Source organism: Plectrocnemia conspersa, unplaced genomic scaffold (assembly GCF_051122295.1).
Source record: "Plectrocnemia conspersa isolate PC_06_02 unplaced genomic scaffold, ASM5112229v1 ptg000014l, whole genome shotgun sequence".
Lineage (NCBI taxonomy): Eukaryota > Metazoa > Arthropoda > Insecta > Trichoptera > Polycentropodidae > Plectrocnemia > Plectrocnemia conspersa.
The window spans coordinates 19,802,291-19,824,246 of record NW_028277178.1 but is presented as its reverse complement, the minus strand read 5'-3'; the positions used below and the strand labels follow the sequence as shown (position 1 = coordinate 19,824,246).

The window sequence follows — 21,956 nt, the reverse complement described above, 5'->3', positions numbered from 1 at the left end:
TGAAATTTAATTTTTATTTATTTTATTTTTTACGAAAACGGATCAGTCTGACTAACTAATATAATAAAAATACCGATATTATTGGGTCTATAAGGCATTAAGACTGTAAATCATAAAAAAATTAATATTAATAATTATGTATTTTACTTATTCTCAGATTAGGAAAATCTAGGAAAACCTAATCTGTGATTATTCATTAGAATTTTAATTAAATAATAATTAATAAATTCCCAGAAACGATATTAATATCACATATGATTCGAATATAATTTAAATATATATATATATATATATATATATATATATATATATATATATATATATATATATATATATATATATATATATTTAAAAGAAAAATTATTTACGTGTTTTACTCGCGTCGTTTTTTTGAATGAGTCTCTCTATATTTCGCCGGAGATTATCCCAGCATCTTCAGGAGTTTTCACATTTTTTTAGAGTACACTTTTTTTTACATCGCGCAGGGAAAGATTACATGGAGCAGTGAGGGTACACATATATATATATATATATATATATATATATATATATATATATATATATATATATATATATATATATATATATATATATATATATATATTAATCTCGGAATTCATATAAATAAATATATATAAATAAAGTAAGTGTAAATCGCCATCTCCGGAATAATTTTCGTCCGAAGATGGCTGGTGTGATCCTGCCGAAATATAATATAACGGTAAAAATCACCTTAACGCTTCAATAACATATAATACTCGCGAATACAGTTTGTATATTAAAGCTAAGGGTAGTCTTACTAAATATTAAAAATAAGCTTAAAGTAAACATTATAAACAACCTTGATCAGTTTTTTAGATAAAACTTGAGACCCCAAATTAGGCATGCATCATTTGATTCCCTTAACGCGTGAGTGGAGACTGAATAATTTAATACTTTTTGCAGTTAGTTAATAATATGGCCTCGAACTATAATATAGCAATTTATTCCTATATTTTTTATTACACATTATTAGCTCCATCTATCCTTGAACTTAAAATTTAGATTATTATTCCATTTTTAAGAATATATTTTTTATGAGATAAAATCATTTCTTATGTGCAACAGAGACAAAGCTACAATAAAATACTTGAAAGGTTCAGTACACTATATAATTAAAATAAAAATTATCAATAAACTCAAAATACAAAAAACTTGAAAGGTTCAGTACACTAAATAATTAAAATAAAAAATATCAATAAACTAGCGCTGTATAAAACATAAAATAAGGAATACTACATAAAAATTCGATTACAATTGTCACACATTTTTATTATCAAAAAGTTTCTTAAATTGAATCAACATATTGCAAAAGCTCACCGCTATTGCGACACTAAGACCAAAGTGCAGCAAGAGAAGCGCGTTGTCAAAAAAATATTCACAGCTAATTAAACAAGCGTAGTAAACACCGATATAACATTTTTTCATAATTAAGTGATAAAAACCACCCTTTGTAAACATTCATAGCCTTAAAAGGCTGTATAATAGATTATTACTAAAAATTAATGAACACTTGCAAAATCATACTTAAATATATTATTAAATCATAAGGCAAAATAACATTAATTTACTAATCTCTTGAATCGGTGACTTCGACAAGACCTAGCTTGAATTTAGGTAGAGATATAAAATATTTTCCCTAAATTGAACAGCACACCTTAATAAGTATGTACGATTATCTTTATGTTATCTTATTTATTTTTTTATTATTTTTCGAAAAGAGTAAATGATTTAAAATCAATAGCTTGTATTCAAGTATGTATTTCTCTATGTTCCTATTTTAATTATCTTGACTTAGGAAAAACTTTACAATTTTGCCGACTTATGAAGAAGTCGACGAGATTGAATTTTTTTTTATGGTTGCAATGTAAGACCTAATAATATAGGTTGTATTGTGAAATAAATAAATAATATCTTTAAAGGAAATACTCTGGCAACTTTAAATGACCCACAAAGGTCCAGTAATATTCATATTATTATTAAAAGGTAGGATTATAACGCTGCAATTAAACTTGCATTGTGATAAAAATGCGATGGCTAATAAAAATCTTAAAGAAACGATCATACAAAAATCGCTAAGAACATCGGCGTCAAACATGTGAGGTTAGTAGATCGATATTACTTTTAAACCCCTTAAATTTCCATCTAAAAATATAAATATATATTGTATACTAACGTACATAACTATAAATTGTTATTATTAATTAATAAAACTTAAAATAGTAATAATATACACAATTGTAAAAACAATTATGAACATAGTGATCGTTACAAAATATAAAGCAATATCTTGCTTAATCATATACTATATATACTGCAATCTTTATATTTTTAATTTAAGTCTCGTTTTATTGAATATACTACTTTTTTTAACTTAAATAGTTCAAATAATATGACACTATTAATAATATTTTTGAGCTTTCTTATATAAAAACTAGGATTGTACACATTAACTTCTAGAAAATATTGTATATTAAAACAATTTGCACGATGTGTGCACATGTGTACCTCCCATCTAAAATACTTCTATTAAGTGGCACTTTATATGAAAAATCGTGTATTAACCGTACTACAATAGATTATACTTTGCTCGAAAACTGCTAGAAAATATAGTAACTTTTTATGGGAGACAAATACAATGTAATATTTACGCAAACGCATGCTAAATTGTATAATTAACATACCATAAATATATATTGATATTTTTCTTGTAGGAAAACATTTCAAAAAACTTTGTTTATTAGGACAAATATCAAAACAACGGACAAGATTTTTTAAATCAAAAATATGTTGTTATGTACATACATGAGTAACCTAATCTGTGGAGAATTAGGAAAAACTATATTTTATCTATCGTATATTCGAAACATTAAAAGTTATATCATCAATTCCGTTTATAAACATATCGTTAGCTATTTATAATCAAATATTGTATATTCAATTTAAGAAATTGCTCAAATGACATTATCTACCATTGAGTAAAACACATTAAATAATGATTAAGCTGTAGTTTTCTTGTCAAAAATATGTAATACTATTTGTTTTCTTAATATTTTAATCAATCTCCCTAGTGTAAAAAAATAGATTTTAATTTATTTATTATAAAAATACAAAAGAATTTGGACATTAAGTAATATCAGTTTTCTAGCATTTGCATTACTAAGGTCCGACAGTTTATGTATATAAGTGTGTAAAAACAATTTTTATATTATTTTATTATATATTATAAGATTAGAATTACAAAAATGTGACTGGAATGTAGATAATATGGATGTTAATATGATATGGAACAAAATTTATAAGAATATAGTAGATTGTAAAACAAAAAGTCAATATAATTTTAAAAAGGAATATCGTTACAACACAAACCCGTGGTTCAATGATGATGTTAAAAATGCTATAAAGAAAAGAGATGAGTCATACAAAATTTTTCAAATAATAAAAACAGAACAAATAGAATATAAAGTATTTAATGAAAAATGGAAAACATTCACACAATGTAGAAATATGGCAGTCAAAGTATTAAGAATGGCTAAAAAGAAATGGTATGAAAAATTGATAGATGAAATACAAAATGATCCAAATTAGATGTGGAAACCAATAAAACAATTAATTAATCCAACTCAGAAAAACGACATAATAAAAATGGAAATTAATGGAAATATATATCAAGATCCTTATATAATGGCAGAAAAAATGAATTCATATTACATTGAGAGCATGGAAGAAATTGTGAATTCAATACCTAGGCTTAGTAATTTAGTACAATATAATAATAAAGCAATAATTGTAAAATTTAGTAAATTTAAATCAGTATCATTAGATGAAATTCATAACATAATATGTAAATTTAAAAAAGGAACTAGTACTGATGAACTAGATATAAATATAATTAAAGAAACTTGGGAAATAATAGGAACTAAATTAAATTATTTAATAAATAAAGCACTCTCCTTAGGAAAAATGCCTGAAAATTTAAAAATTGCTACTATTGTACCTATACCTAAAATAAAAAATAGTAAAAAAATTGAAGAAATGAGACCAATCAACATGCTACCGTGTATAGAAAAAATAATAGAAGAAGTAGTAATCAAACAATTAAAGGAATTTATTACTTCTCAAAACATAATATGTGAATAACAATCGGGATTCAGAGAAAAAAATTCCACTGAGACTGCATTACAAGTAGTGATAAATGATTGGTTGTTGGCTAAGGATACAAACAAAATCATGGGAGCAGTTTTCTTGGATTTCAAGAGAGCCTTCGAAACAATAGACAGAAAAATAATGTTAAAGAATATAGGTTTAAGTGATATAGTTTTAAGATGGTTTAATAATTACTTACATAAAAGAAAACAAAAAGTTAAAATAAATAATGTATATTCTGAAGAGAAATTAGTGTCATATGGAGTACCACAAGGGTCTAAATTGGGACCATTGTTATTTGTATTGTATATAAATGATATAGTTAATAACGTGAAAAAGTGTAAAATTCATCTATTTGCGGATGACACATTAATGTATTGCATAAGTGATAATATTAAAGAAATTGTAAATAATTTAAATAATGAATTAAGTATATTAGAAATATGGCTAAAGAATAATGTACTTAAATTAAATGAGAATAAAACTAAATGTATGTTTATTAATTATAAAAATGTGTTAGATAATAATATCAAAATAGTAATAAATAACTCTAGTATAGAAATAGTGGATAGTATAAAATATTTAGGAGTAATTGTTGATACAAAATTAAAATTTAAAGAACATTGTAATTAAATATTAAAAAAAATTAGTAGAAAAATAGGTTAATTATCTAGAATAAGAAATATATTAAGTATAAATACAAAAAAAAAATTTACAATAGTATAATATTGCCCCATTTTAATTATTGTGCAACACTATTAAATATGTTAAATAAATTAGACAAACAAAATAGGGCAATGAGAGTAATCTTAAATAAAAATAGATTAACTGGTTGTAAAAGTATGATTGATAGATTAGAATGGTTGAATGTTCAAAAAATATTGAGTATGAATGTTTTAGCATTTATATATAAGTTAGAAAATAATATGTTACCAGAATATTTTAATAAGTATTTAATAAGAAATAGAGATGTACATAAATATAATACTAGAAATAGAGAAAATTTAAAGATAGATAAGTATAAGAAAACGAGTACGGCTAGGGGAGTTATGTACGGAGGTTTTGAGGTGTATAATAGTGTTCCAAGAATAATCCGAAAAAGCAAAAATATAACGGGTTTCCTAAATGGAATTAAAAAACACCTTAGTACGTATAGAATTAAATTATAATATTAAGTCTTATTAGTGTATATTTTTATTTTCTGTTGTGTATTTTTTATATATTTTTTATATATGTTTATATACTTAAAGTTGTTTGATGTAAAAGATTAGCTATTAAGCTAAATAAATTAATAAATAAAATAATTGTATGGTTCAGCCAATTGGGTGTTCTACGAAGTTATAAAAAGTAAGTTAATTCGAGCCGTAAGTTAAAATACGCGTAGAGATGTATACTATCTTATATTAACTAATCTCCATGTTTTGTTAATGCAAATTTTTGAAATCCATATTGAAACACACGTTTCTTTAAATTTATATAAACATAAAATGAAAAATATTGAATTGGATAGTGCTATTTTGCTTTTTATTTTTCTATACTAACAATACTATAAAAACGATAAATACATTTATTCTATTTAAAAAACGGTATTATCCGTGATGTTATATAGTACTTTCCAGGTATAATGGACAAGTTTAATCAGAAAATACAAATATAAACATTATACCTTTATTAAAGTGATTCAAGCGAAGAGTGATGACAATCGTTGCTTAACGAATGCGATCGTGGAAATGAATTAAATTATATTAAATACTAGCTTATTATAGATACTGTACAAAGCCGTAGGCGCGCAAGAAGTGCGAATTAAATACATTATTTATGCGAGAATTATTATTTGTTTACATGATACAAAACATACAGGAATTCCCATCATATGAAAAAGAAACTACGCAGGCTCTTGTCCAAATATTTTATCGTCTGTAGCGACAAAAATACCAAATCATATTTATTAATTTGCATTTCTATATTTTATAATATGTTTTGTTTTCATAAGGGTAAAGCAGGCAAGTCAAACATAAAGCCTTCTTATAATTTATATGATCAGCAAGAATATTTTTTTAAATTTGTGATAGAAATCTGTCCTTATACAGAGTCGCCTATAAAGGTTGTGAAGGTGTGAGTGAAATATAAATATTTTATTTAATAAAATAGAACAACAAACATACGCACATCGATTGATAAAACGGCTGTTACAAGGTGGCAGCGCCTCTCAATGAGTGTGCAAAAGTTCAGCCTTGAGATGATACAGCAACGCCAAATATTAATTACTTGCTTGTAACATATTTAAACAAAATGTACATCACATTTTCTTGAGAATTTAGTTGATTGAGCAATTTTTTGTGCAGGAAATGATTCATTGGAACAATATTTAGTCACAATGGGCTACTAACGATCAAGTATTTAAAAAAATGCTGCCATTAAATGAGTTGCTGTTGTCTAAAAAAAACAAAAAAAATCCACACGCATCCTCCATATAACACTAATCTTGCTCTTAATTTTTCAGTCTATTTTCTGGAAAGAACTTTTCTAATAATATGGTAAAAAAAATGTCACCAATTTGTGCCAACAGCAGCCAAAATTATATCGATCAGTTTCACGTAAAATTTACTTTCTGAATATTTCTGAGTAAGTCAATATAATAATGTTTTTATGAGTAATGAATAGAAAAAAAAACATACGGGTAATTCAACGAGTAGAAATATTTGTTTAATAATCTTAATGACACATTATATTACATGACAAGATTTTTTAGTAAGAAAATGTCTCATTTAATACTTAAAGTAAATAAAACAATAAAAAACACACTTCTAATTAAAAAAATTGTGGTAGATAAGGTAAAAAAATTAAACATAATTTAGGCATATATCATAGTTTTTGCAATACGACTCATGTGTGACGTATATATAATACTACATATTATTACAGTAAAAATTAAACATGACTTAATTTATCACTACATAACAAATGAATATTGAGTTGGAGTTTTCCAATCATTAAAAGTTTAATTGATTGATTAATTAAAAATTCGCAATAAAATCAATTAGTGTGTGACCGATATAGATCTCACGATTCAACGGAAGTTATTATTTAACCAAACGGCTAACTTGGGGATTTTGGTCTTTCCTAATCGTCATTAATCGTGATATTCAATCTTCGGGGTTTATCAAAATACGTTGAAGATATATACCCACAATATATAGGCGTTGCATTAAGAATTATTTATTTTCAGTCGTGATCAAAATGAGATGACTCATGATGGTATTTTATGTTCATATGCTTTAACCCTTGCTAAACAAGTTTTCATTTTTTCTATTTATCTTGAAGTACATATACAGGAAAGCTATAACATTCCATATATGAATCTTTATACTTTGTATATGATGTTTCTATTGTATCATCAAAAAATTTTAGTTTGTATTTTAATGGTAAATGTGTACGGGTACGCATTGTATATAACCGGTTTTGTAGCAAACATTGAAAAATACTAAAGCAAGTATTATACATATGTTTAAATACATATTTTAATTTTAGCTTCGGTTTGTTATTGTTGTCGCGATCTTACTTTGAAATGAGTAACTAATGTTTCGAAGATTACTCAATATCTTCGGATGTGTACTCTATTTTTGGTCCATTTGATTTTAAGTACTTAAAAAGCATCTATTTTTATTATTATTAATAAATTTATTTATTTATAATATTATCTTCGGAGGTCATCGCGATTTTATATTATAATGAAAATATAACACATTATCTTTGAAGAAGTACTTCATTTTTGGTTCATTTGACTTTGTTCTTGAAACGATTTTTTTATATCAATATCGTCCTTGTGAATATTATTTTTTTTAAGATTTATCGCTACTTAAAAATTTTGTATTATTAGCTTCGGAGGTCATCGCAATCTAATTTAGCTCACTTTTTGAAGAGACTCTTCATCTCACAATACGGATTCGAATATTAGGAATAATAGACTTTTCCAAACGTTACAATAAAATGTAAGTTTTTTTGCTGAAATTCAACATGTTACTTGAGTATCGCGCCTTTTCTCTCTCTTTCACCTCTCTTGCTGACGTTTTGACCTCGATGTTGGAGTCATCTTCTCGAGCGAAGTCTTGTTTTTACCTGCGTTGTTTTTCACTTTATTTTATGTGTATTGGTATTCCAATTTTATTTAGCTTGGCTTACAACAACAGATAACCAAGTATTTGAAATGGATTAATGGATTTTGTGTCATCTCTTATTGTAATAGTTATTTTTTAAATTAATATTTATTTATTTATTTTTGTGTGTGTGTGTATATATATATATTGAAAAAATATTATAACTATGTGATTTAGATCGCTTTTATCCGCGGAGCAAAATAGGGCAATAGTTCAATCTCACCAAAGTGTTTTTGAATGCGAATTATAAAACTATCTGTGGAATGTAAAAAGGGGTATATAAAAAATAAAAATCTCCTGATGATGCCAAAAATATTTTGGCGAAATATATCGAGACTAGGGATTCCAATCCCGGGATCCCGAATCCCGAGATCCCGGGATCCCGAACGATTTTCAATACCCGATGAGTCCCGGGATTATAAAACATAATCCTGAATTTTTCGGATTGGTTGATTTATCAAGCATAATCGAATTACTATTGATAACATCGTTATATTTCGTGTACAAACTTGCGCGAGTTGCACGTGTCATCTGTGAATCTTTGAGTCTGTGAGTCTGAACGTGCTTTTTCAGCAGCAGGCTGCTTAGGAACCAAAATCAGATCAAGGCTAAATGATAAAACACTTGATGCTTTGATGTTACTTTGTGAGTTTTATTCAAAATAATGTTTTCAATTAATTGTGTCTATGAATGTACATATGTACATACATTGTCAAAAGTTTATTTTTTTTCTTCTCAAATAAATATATAAGACCTTCCCTTTTTTATTTTTATTATATTATTTTCTATTTTAAGCCCAAGACTAAAATTATACGTACTTTATACATTGTACGCTATAAAAAACAGATGTAAAAATATATTGTATTATTCATTTTAAATTATTTTTATCGATAAAATAGCATGAAAATTATCCCGGGACTGGTCCTGGGATCGACTAATTGCAATACCCAAATCCCGGGATCAAAATTTTGGCCCGGGATTAGAATCCCTAATCGAGACTGAGATTCCAAGGAAAAACGCGATCTAAATCACGTAATTATATTTTTTTTAAATATATATATATATATATATATATATTTATATATATATATATATATATATATATATATATATATATATATATATATATATATATATATATATATATATATATATATCTAATATATCTAATACATCTAATACATCTAATATATTGTATATTTTGTCGCAATTGCCATTGGTAATTTTTACTTTTAATTTGGTGATTTGTAAATTGTTCATATTTTTTTATTGTTTACTGGAAAAAACTTTTTTTTTAAATTAAAAATTATTTTTAAAAAGTTATTTATAAAGTTTTTACATTAAATTTACTGTTGAATTTCTGTAGTTTATTTTTGCTTTGCTGGCTTTTTAAAATTCAACAACATCCAATTTATCAATTTTTTTTTTAAATAGGACGTCAGAACTATTTTATAATATATGATCTTAACAAAATAAAAACAATTTTACGAAGTAGGTATGACAAAATATCCAATAAATCTCAACGAGTTAATCAAATTTTGTGTAGCAATTGCAAAAATATTTATATTGGATAAAACAAATAGGGATTAAACACAAATACGCGAACAAAAAATTGCAATTGTAAAACACAATATCAATTTTACAACCACAAATTAAAAATATAACTGTAATAAATAACAGAAAAGTTAATAGTTTTTTCGCTATTCATTGCAGTTAAATGGAAATATAAAAAATAGCTATTAATGACATATAATCCATTTTAAACCTGTTTCAAACCAAGGTGAATTAACCTTAAAGCGAATAAATAAAATATATAAAAATACACATACAAACAAAAATTACAAAACACGTATTTGTTGTTTCCTTAATAATTAAACATCAAGTCGAAAATTACGCAGTTAAAATCTTCATCGGCAGAGATCGCTCAAGATTCTGACTTTAACATTAGATATTGAAACGTTAGCAAGAGAGATGAGAGAGAAATGGCGCGATACTTAAGCCCTCCTATCTTCCATAGCTAAACACCGTGACCAATTCAAGAAACAATAAAATATAAATTTATTGTTATTTTTTTAGAAGGAATTTTCGTTCACGTTAGACAGATATTATGTCGAACAAAGACGAACTAGTACTAATTAATAAAAATAGCAATAATTAAACTAACGAACTAGTACTAATAATACAAATTGCAATAATTTTTGCAAGTTAAAAATGAATGCTGCCACTTCTAAGAAGACAAATAATTATTTTATCAACACCTGAGGATATCTGTCAGATTACAAACAAAATCTATTACATGCATACTGATTTTTGATTGACCTTTTTAATTAGAGCGTAAATTAAATTTACTTATATTTTTAGTATAAATAAATTACATTAAATACGATGCGTTTTTTGCCACTTTTAGAATTTTTAATTTAAATAAATTAAATTATTGTAAATTAAGAAAAATACTATTGTATACGTTTGAATAAATATTATTAATGCCATCATAAATCGAGGATTAGTGTATGCGCTTAGTATGAAATAAAAAAAAAATATTTTCAAGCACTTTTTATTGTTATTGTGTTTTGCTCACATACTTATCACAATATTGCTTTTTCTACTGTTACAATGAAATTTAAAAAATCACAGCTGTAGTTTTATGTACGTGTGTATAATAATATGGCAGTAAAATAAGAATGTAGTCATATTTTCATTGCTTTTTCAACCTGCTTTTAGATCCTCCTTGATCTGAACTTTCCTATAACAAAAACATTAATTTATATACTGATGCAAAGAAGTACTGTATTTGATTAATGTAATTGAAATATTAATGGAATTAAGTGAAATTTTATGCGCTATACAATAATCTTCGATTTATTTATGTATTTTTATATATACATATTTATTGCAATAAGGAAATTTAATTAATGCAATAAATATATATTTATCTACAAATCAAAATGAGTTTTAAATAAAATGTGGAAGGGAAGAAGCTTATTTTTGAAAAGCTCAATATTAATGATATTTCTTAAAGCAACTATTAATTTGGCAGTTTCAAGAAAAATCTTATTTAGTTTTACGTTTGTGAGAGTGACTAATATTACTAACCTTCTTGCTTGTTCTCAGTAGTAGTCGTGACGGCAGGTATTATTGTTGGATGATCTACAGTTCCGATGAAAAGTAACTGATTCGTAGATGTTTCGTGAATGAAGAATAAAAATGGTCTTGTGGCCTTGAATTCAGTAACGTCATCGTCATCTCCAAATTTGTTAACGAGAGTCACCTCTGCAATATATAAAATAATTGTGTAATTTAATAAAATTTCATACAGTGTTTAAATTATTGAAATAAACGGGTAATTACTGAAACCATTAAAAAAAATTATATATAAATTTTTATTTATCCGCAATCTGCAACTCACGTTACTGTAAATTATGTTGCATTTAAATACATTTTTTTTTTATATGTAAATAAGTTAGTTACAATAAAAAAAAATTGTATTTTTTTATATGAATATATATGCATCTTAACCAAAATGTAAAATAGAAAATTAAATTTAAATTATCCATATATAATATTTCTTCTCATAAATTTATTTTTAAAATTCAATGAGTGAATTTAAAATTAAATGCATAGTTACCGGTAGCAGCAAAAGCAGTAGTTCCCATTTCGTTAACCTGGATGCCAGATTTTTGCATTATATTAGAAACTGCCAATTTCTTTGCTAGTCCTGAACCACGAGCCAACAATGGTAGAGATGCTGAATTTTCGAATATAGAGTGAATTCCCAACTGCAAATAATACGTAAATGTATCAGATTTCAATAAAAATATTTTATTTATAAACCAAAAACGTTTTATAAACTACTTCTCAACCTAGATCAGTTAAATTTAGCAAAAAGCTAATGAAAAATATATATTATATAATTAAAAGTTACACAAATATATATCGAATTAATTTAATGTTTATTGCTTAAAAATAAAACTTTATTTCATCCCCATAATTTTAAAGCAAGGAAAAGTATTTCTTTCTTAAAGAACGACACTGTAAATACGATTTATAAAATACGTCAAATTTAATGCATGAATAAGTACACAATTTTCTTTTTGTTATGATTTTATGTTGCTAAATGAATTTTTGATTATAAATTATTTTTCCAATTATTTGATAATTTATTCGTCACAGATTTCATCTTCACAACTTTTATATTTGCCTGTTACTATCGTGGTATCATTTATAAATCATTATTATGTATTGTCTATAAAAATATTAAGCAATCAAATACAACCTTGTCAAGAAACAAGATACATGGAATAATTCTTTCCCCATTATATCAGTTCAAAAATAAATATCGAGATATTTAAGATTCATCTAATTGTAACTGCTAGGCATTGCTATTAAAAAGTTGTTATCTACGAATCTAAATTATTTTTGCCTACAAGCTTGTAATACATTTGTCAATAATATAATATATGACACCCTTATGAACATGAATTTATTTTAAGAAATACTTTTTAATCCTTCGTTTTCAAAATGAATTAATTTTTACAGATTAACACATGTTATGTTCTTATGGTGTTATCTACGAATCTTAATTCTATATTATCCATGAAACTTGAATACATTTTGCAGTATTATAACACCCTTAAAAGGATTTAAATAAAATAATTTTACTCTTTATATTCATATATGTATATATGTAGGTTATAGAGGTTTTAATATTACATTTATTAACTATTTTTTAATTCATTACTATCAAAACTCATCTGGCACTCGTTATATTCATAGAAATTATTTGACTCCTACCTCCCCATAATTATAGATGTAGGTTAATAAAGCTCATTAGTTTTGGGACTCTTTTATAATCATAAATCATTAAATTTTAATTATTTCATATTCATTCTATTGGTTTCAGGCTATTAAATATTGTCCATAAAGCTTTAATATATTTGACAATTGGATTTCAATATAATTATTTCACTTCTTTAAATGTTAGAGGCCTTAGATTATATTTTGTTGATCTATCGCATTCGGAACATATGATATTTATTTTTAACAGTTAACTACTTATTTTGGTATTAATAGATTTACTATTGTAGTATCATGAACGTCATATACACAGATTTTGAAAAAACATTTGATAAAGTTAACCATGCTTTACTTGTAAAAAAGTTATCTAATTTCGGGTTTACTGAAGATCTCATAAATCTATTCTCAAATTACTTGACCAATAGATATCAATTCGTCAAGTATAATAACTCCTTTTCAGAACAATATAAGACCCCTACTGGAGTACCTCAAGGATCCAATTTGGGTCCATTGTTGTTTTTATTGTTCATTAATGACATAGAAACAGCAATAGAGCATTCAGATTTTTTATTATATGCAGATGACTTGAAAATTTACAAGAAAATGCATTCGATTTCTGATTCCCTCGACCTACAGGAGGATCTCAACTCTATATGGAAATGGGCTTGCTATAACCAATTGCCTTTCAGTGTAAAGAAATGTCACACAATTTCATTTTCAAGGTCATTAACGCCGGCAAAATATTCATACCATCTAAGCGGATATTTTCTGGAAAGGTTTTCTTCAACTAATGATTTAGGAGTGACTTTCGAAGAACGTTGGAAATTTAGCCAGCACATTGCAGAGACTCATAGCAAATCCTTAAAAATGCTCGGTTTTATCTTGAGAAATGCGCGTTACTTCAGGAATACTTTAGTATTGCGCACTCTTTATGATACTCTAGTCCGCAGCATACTAGAAACTAGCTCCATCATTTGGATCCCAGGCGTAATGAATCAATGTAATGAATTGAAGCTGGAAAAAGTACAACGTAAATTTTTTCGATATTTATACTTGAAGGAATACGGGTATTATCCGTTCTTGTTTCCCAGAGCTTTTATTTTGGGAGCCCTGGGATACGTTTCTTTGTCGACTCGCAGAAGTGTTTATGTAATTAAACACTTCTGGAAATTGCTCAAGGGCATCGTAGACAATCCTTCAGTGCTCGAGCAGCTGCAAATGTGGGCTCCTGAAGGTGGTTATAGTTCTCGGTCGCGTCCACTATTCTTGCCTGTTAAGTCTAGAACTGGAGCACTTGCCAACTCTTCTCTGGCCAAGGCTATTTATCTGCTCAATTCTGTCCATAGAAATATTGACATTTTCTCTTGCACATATGGAGTTTTGGTTCAGTTCGTATGGGACAATGCACACCTGTTGAGGTGATTTGTGTCTGTTGTTTTGTCTTGTTTATATTTGTATGTATTATGATGTATTAGTACTTTTGACTATCGTGACGCATTGGGTTTGCCTGTCAGGTCACGATGGTTTAAATTTTAATAAATAAATAAATATCTAAATACGTTTAAACATTGCATATAAATGTTTCCTATAATATTTAATATTTATATGAATTGCCAAATAACATTAAAATTTATTCTTGGGTTTTACTGCCCCTCGAAAAACCGGCTTTATGATAAACTAAATGTTTGTCTTGACTTGCTTGACTTGATATAGACATAATAATTTCAAGCTATTTTTAAGAGCAATGAATACATAATTTAAAAAAATTGATAAAACTAGTCTTGTTAAGAAATATATTGGATTTTATAAAAACATTATCGCATAATTAATAATATTTACTGTAAAGAATGTGTTTTTTAGTTACTAATAAATTTTATGCAATTCCAAATTAGTATAAAAAACATGTGACGTTTATAATATTTTGAGAATTTGTTAAAATTGTTTTAGCCTCATATAATATATACTGATTTGCTATACTTTCTGCATCCATAGTAAAGAATCAATATAAAAATATTTTTTTTAAATTTATTTTTGTTTCTATGTTTAATGTGATACTGTTTAATTATGGGAATAATTAGTTACTATACCTCTTGTAAGGGAGTCACGAAACGCGACGTATAATCAAACTTAAACTTAGGCAGAACCAAATCTACCAAAGTATCTTCCATCAACAACATCGCTCGGCGTATAGATGGGGCACTTATGGCAGATACAAGTGTTTTTAATCCATTAATACTATCTGGCAACATCACGTACATTGCAATATTTTCACCCTGAAAAAAGATAAAACAATAATAAATATGTAAAGTTTAAAAACAGGAAAAAATCTTTATATATTTTAATAGTGCAAAGGTTATCGTGTGTGTTTATATACCTGATAAGGCAGTTTTATGATTTTGGCTTCTAGTTCTTCAGAACGGTGATATTCGAACCTCTCTGTTTGCTTCATCAATAGAGTATTTATTGTGTGTGTGGAATTGACGTTGAATACTCCACTCTTTGTGTCAGCGTCAGAAAATTGATTCTTCCACGTGCCTTTGAAGTAAATAGTGTTGATGAGCAACACAACGGTGTCTTTCAAATCATCTTTAAAAAAAAGTTAAAAAATTAAATATAAATTCAATTTTTATAGATCCACTTAATAATGTAAATTAAAGATTGTTATGATTATAGATAAATTTTAATTTAAAATCTTACCTTCGCTGACTAAGTATTCGATATTATTATGAGTCAATTTTTGAACCCACATATTTGCATCAACAGCACCCTGGTAAGGATTGTTTGCGTCCAGTTTCACTATGGAGGTTTTGTATGAGTTCTTTATAATCGTAGTATACTTTTGATTGGAATTAATACTATCGTCCAAGTATATTCTGGAGCCCAAATCCAATTCGTAAAGTTTATTAGATTTCTACAATTATATTCAAAAAATATTCACTGAGATACAGAAGCGAATACATAAATTTGTAAAACGTCGATCGTGATGTGTTTTCAACCTGTAAAGTGTTCAATATAAATTCGAATTTGCGTCTGACCGACGTCTCTTTCTGATTGAAATCCAAGGTTTGTTTGATTTCGTCTTTGGTTTTTCCACCAGCCGCCTCATACAAGATGGCCATGCAAACCTTCAAACTCACGGGAGATAGAACCGTATTTTGGATGCCCAGATTGGCAATTTTCTGTAAAAGAAATTAGTGTTTAACATATTAAAAACATTGTGATACTAATGTTTATAAATAAAATTTATTTTATCTTACCTTATAAATATTCCAATCGAAACTGTCAATCTCAGTATTATTTGAGATGTCGCCGAAAACATTTTCAATTTCATCGGTGGACATTTGTTGGGCAGATGTATATAGGAATGTCCCTGTAATAAATATAAATTTATTTTATCGATTATTGCTTTTTAAAATAAAGTAAACGACGACATTCCTATAAAAATCATTGTTTTATTTTTCATACATTTTTATCCCAAGGTTAACTTTAGATCTATTTTTAATATTATTATATTAAACGTGTTTTTGATATTAAATACCTTTATTTTCATTTTCATACACACAAGTATTGATTATATGTTTTTTAAGTTTGTATTAAGTATTATATATTACAAATAATGTAAACGATATGACGATCAATAAACGTGTATTCAGAAACACAAGTAACCAACAAACATTTAAAGTACATATCCGTGAGATACAATTCTAAATATATTTCTAAACATTTTTTTTAAATCTCTTTATTTATGTTATCATTAAAAAATCGACTTATCAATAACAAATCTAAATACTTCTTAACATTGCTCATTAGTTAAGCGATCATAAAACGCATATCAAATCTTTCTACATTTTTTTTAATGAATTCATCAATGATTAAGAATATCCTCCTACTGATAATAATTTATTTTAAATAATGAACGTCTTAAAAAAAATATTTTCTTCACACATTAATATTTTTTGCAGCTGCTTCAAAAAATCAAAGCCGACAATAATACAACTCGACCGCCAGCGAAGACTCTGACTTCCAAGACTAACTATTATAACTCCACCGCCTAATAGCATGATGACTGTGGGACTCCTATGTTTATTTATCAGATATACGAAGGTTCGAATTATTCTGTAAGAATGTGGAATGCCTAATTCGTATACAAGAATAACTTTCAAATAATTTTAATGTCAATTGAATTTTAATGTAATTGTAATATCATGTCAGTACAAATTGGGTAAACTATTTTATTTATCTGTGATCACGCTTAACTGCAAAAAAATTATGTATATATATATATCCAGAATGAATAAGAAACGTGTATACAAGACACTTGTTAAACCAGTTTTGGTATATAGATATGAAATGTGTATACTTATAATAATTATTTAAGGGCCTACGTGCAAAGATGGTACTTTATCGGTCATCGGTACAGAAATGCATTGTATGCGTTATAACGGAAACCTGGCGTCGTCAAGTATATTAAATACATTGTCTACGGACGTGTATCCCTCATATGTAGATGAATCGAAACCCGTAAAGTAAATATTTTATATACCTGAGATAGACTATGACTGCGCTGTATAGACATAATATAAATAGACTTTCAAACGCGCAGCATCAGTGACTGGCGCTGCGTGACTGATAATATAATTTATTTTAATAATTTATTGGTGAGCTATTATACTTAATTCATTATTTAAATTCTCTATAACTTCTTAAACATTATCACATATGCAATATATTAACGTGTCGTCCGCAAACATATGTATTTTACATTTTTTTTTATATTATTAACAGCAATGGTCCAAATTTAGACCCATGTGGTACACAACTTATTTTAACTTTTTGCTTTCTCTTTTTTAAATAATTAATAAACCATCATACTATTTCACTTATACCGATATTATCTAAATTCTTTAACATAATTATTCTGTCTATTGTTTCGAAAGCAATTTATCAGGTATTTATTCTTCGGAGAGTCTTTTATTTGAAAAATAATGTAATTTAGTTCCTAGTATTTCCTAAATTTCTTAAATTATATTTACATATAATAACATCAGTACTGGTTCATTTTTTTAATTCACAAATCATGTTGTGAATTTATTTTAAAGATACTAATTTAAATTCACTAAATTTTACATTCAATGTTTCATTATTGTATTGTACTAAATTAATATACTGAGGTATTGAATTCACAATCTCTACTATACTTTCAATGTAGTATGTATACATTTTTTTGCTATTATCTGAGGATCTTTACATATATTTCCATCAATCTTCATATTTATTATGTCGTTTTTATGAGTAGGATTAATTATTTTTTTATTGTTTTTCCCATCGTATTTGGGTCATTTTTTATTTCATCTATCGTATTTTCCTACCATTTTTTTAGCTATTCTTAATGCTTTTCCATTTTTCTATGTAATTTGTACGTTTTTCATTTTTCATTTAGGATTTTATATTATATTCGTTTTTATTATTTGAAACATTTTATATGAATCAAATCTTCTTTTTAAAGCATTTTTAACATCATCATTAAACCACAGTTTTGGGTTGTAATATTCTGTTTTAAAATTACATTGACTTTTTATTTTATTATCTACAATATTCTTATAAATATTGTTCCATGTTATATTAACATTCATGTTATCTATATTCTAGTCACATTTTTGTAATTCTGATCTTAATTTGATAAAATATATTTAATAATATCATTATTTTATTGACCTTAATTATATTATGTTTTTATACATAAATATCAGTAATTCTTTAAATTGTATCACTTTACATTGTACTCTTTAACTATTGGTAAAAACTAAATTTATTAATGTGCTCGAGTTATTAGTTGTAAACTAAATAAATTTGCCCATTTTTCTATTTTTGAAGTTAAAAATCCTCACATATGTTCCAATTAAAATTCCAGTCTCCAATTAAAATGGTATTCAAAATTTTATCAGAATTCTGTAATATAATTTATGAATTCCAAGAATGAGTTTGGATTACTATTTGGATATCTGTGTACAAAAGTAAATAACATAGGAGTTTTTTCCACGAAAATCTTTACCGTGATGGACCATAATTTATATATTTTCTAATAAACAGTATACTGTTCCTGTATTATTGGAATTAAAATCACATCCAATCATATTATAATCGTCAATTTATGATTCACATTTTTGATATGTGTTTCTGTTACTCCTAAAACTAGCGGATATTAGTTGCTATATATTGTATTTTATTTTGTTATGATAATTTTGTGCATATATTTTATATATGAAACAATTTCGATGCATCGAATTATGTTCAACAGTTAAATTTAAGTTTTTAATTGCTCTGCAAGGTAAAGAATAATATTTCTTGTGAATTTGTCGGTTGATATGAAATATTTTAATATATCAGAAAAAATGACAAAAGCTATCCAAGCATAATTACAAATGTGCAAAATTAAAAAAATATCTACGTTAATCCAGCATCTCTAATCTCAGTGTAAATATGTTATAAAAATAGTATCCAGAATTTTTTTTTAAAACAACTTCATTATTATTGAAAACATCGCTGTAAAATTTCTCCAGAATTTGTCAGCAGATCTGTTAGAAAAGCTTAAGTGGAAAACCTGATGCAATTTTTTCTGTTCAAAGAACATTAATAAAAAGCTAAGATAAATCAAGAATATTACTATTAATTTATTTTTAAGAACTTAACCCTTTCGATGCTAAACAACGATGTATCGTTGTTCATCATTATATAAAATAAATCGCTGTTTATAGCTTGATGCTAGAAAAAGTCAATTAACCCTAATTAAATGAACTTGTTATCCCGTTAGTATGAAAATAACATGAAACAGTTTCTGAATGAGTTTAATTAAAATAATGCATAAGAAGAATCAATGAATATGTGAAAAAAAGAATTTTTAAAAACACAGTTGCATTTAAAGTTAAATTATGGAGTTAATTCACACTTAAGGCCATTCATATACTTATTTTAATATGTTGTTGCTAAATCATCCAAAAATATCTTTGAGGAAAACTCGCTTTTTAAATTGCACAAAATACAACTAAAATTCCAAGATTATTTAACTACTTTGGGTTTTTTTAACAAACGATTGTGTAAATCAAACCTAATTGATTATGAACAATAATTGAGTGTAGAAGAAATCTTTAATTATTATTAATTTATGTTTTTCAAGTACAAAAAAAAGCAATTGATCATTGTTCTTGACCCTGGTCACATCGTGCAAAGTGAAGAACCTGTCTGACGACTATTCAAGATATGGTGTCGGATAGATAGCAAGAACTTTATCAACGTATACTGAAATATTGTTGGAACATTTAAGATATATGTTAAAATATAAATAAAAACCTAACCTATCCGACTTGATAGTAAATAAAATATTATTTATTAGTATCATTATAATATATATTATTATTAAAAAAAATTGTTTGACCATAGTGTGCTAAATCAAGATAAAACGACAAAAGAAGTGCAAAACACGTTTTGTTACCCGTTGATAATAAAATCTTTTTGTTGAATTATTTGGAATTTCCGACAACGGATTCACGGTAGTTAAGTAAGCAAGTCAAAAAATCTGTCAACCTTGGCTTTTTTGGCAACATCCGCAAAACTGATTTTTAACAATAGTTTTAAAGTTTTAAACATGCGTAATATATGTTCCATAAAACAAAGTTAAATTTAATTTGATTATTAATGTAATGATTTTTCGAGAAAGAATATTGGAAAATTTAGGAAAACCCTTAATTGATTCTCAGCTTATATTTTATCAGTCTAAATCTATAGTATTTTAAGATGTATAATATTTTCAGGTATTTTTAAAATTTGATTGCAGTATCTTCTCAGAATTTGCCTTGGACAAGAGACTATCTACTACTAACGATGAAAACCGGATTGAGCAATAGTCAACCATGTAAATAATAATCATGGAATTATTTATTTCATAATGATATTACAATAAAATTTAGTAACTAAAAAGGTAATGAAGGTGAATATAATTATTGCTTTAAATATTATATCTTATATTGTAATATAATAGAATTGTCATAAACATTCCTGTACCATTTGCTACGTATACGTTTGTATTTTAGATTCAATAGTGATAATTTTATGTATTAACAACAACAAAAATACGTTTTAACCCATTGCCAATATTTCAAACCGCAAATTACTATTTATTATTGTGTATCATACAAGTGTTATATAAAAACAAAACGAAAAAACATCGACGTAGATTTGTAATAATAAATTTGTTATACATATCTTGCGGTTAGCATACTCATATCAAAAATATGTTTAAAAAAACATTAAGCAATCTATATAAAAAAATACAGTTCATAGTTCAATATCAAAATATTCTCGTATCAAAATTAAGCGATATTACTATTTTCTGTCTCGAGAATACATTTAAAATAAAATATTCAACTTACCCACTAGACATACTAGTATTATTTTAAGCATGATGGTTGGACACTAAGAACGTTGTATGTGTTTCACCTGGCACTGTAAATCAATTTGTTATTTGTTATACTTGGATTTTTAATTATTTATATTTACATTTAAAGATTGTAACGGCAGGCGGTCACTCACCACCGAAAGCCAAATCACTATTGTGGTTCTTCACCGGATCTGCATACGCTAACGTTAATGCTTGGTCAGGGTTACATAACCATCGATATGCGAGCGAAAGTTTACACAAAACAAATAAGAATTGTTCAGTTTTGTATAAATATGATTTGACTCATTGTGGTAATTTTAAATTACTACATAATGAAAAAAACAATAAAATCACTTAAACAAAAGATGATTAATCAAACATGTTTT

General features: G+C 26.2%; 1 protein-coding gene across 1 annotated transcript in view; it reads right to left on the bottom strand.

Moving 5' to 3' along the window:
* Window positions 1–21,744, bottom strand: part of LOC148226461 (uncharacterized) — a 40,556-nt gene extending 18,812 nt beyond the window's left edge. The window contains exons 1-9 of the mRNA XM_088204607.1: window positions 21,690–21,744; window positions 21,563–21,635; window positions 16,394–16,506; window positions 16,133–16,315; window positions 15,834–16,047; window positions 15,511–15,722; window positions 15,224–15,409; window positions 11,968–12,118; window positions 11,436–11,612 (exon numbers count right to left, since the gene is read on the bottom strand). Of these exons, the coding sequence (XP_088060733.1) occupies window positions 11,436–11,612; window positions 11,968–12,118; window positions 15,224–15,409; window positions 15,511–15,722; window positions 15,834–16,047; window positions 16,133–16,315; window positions 16,394–16,506; window positions 21,563–21,593 (1,267 nt within the window). The 5' untranslated portion in view covers window positions 21,594–21,635; window positions 21,690–21,744. The remainder of the gene's footprint in view (window positions 1–11,435; window positions 11,613–11,967; window positions 12,119–15,223; window positions 15,410–15,510; window positions 15,723–15,833; window positions 16,048–16,132; window positions 16,316–16,393; window positions 16,507–21,562; window positions 21,636–21,689) is intronic.
* Window positions 21,745–21,956: the final 212 nt, after the last annotated feature.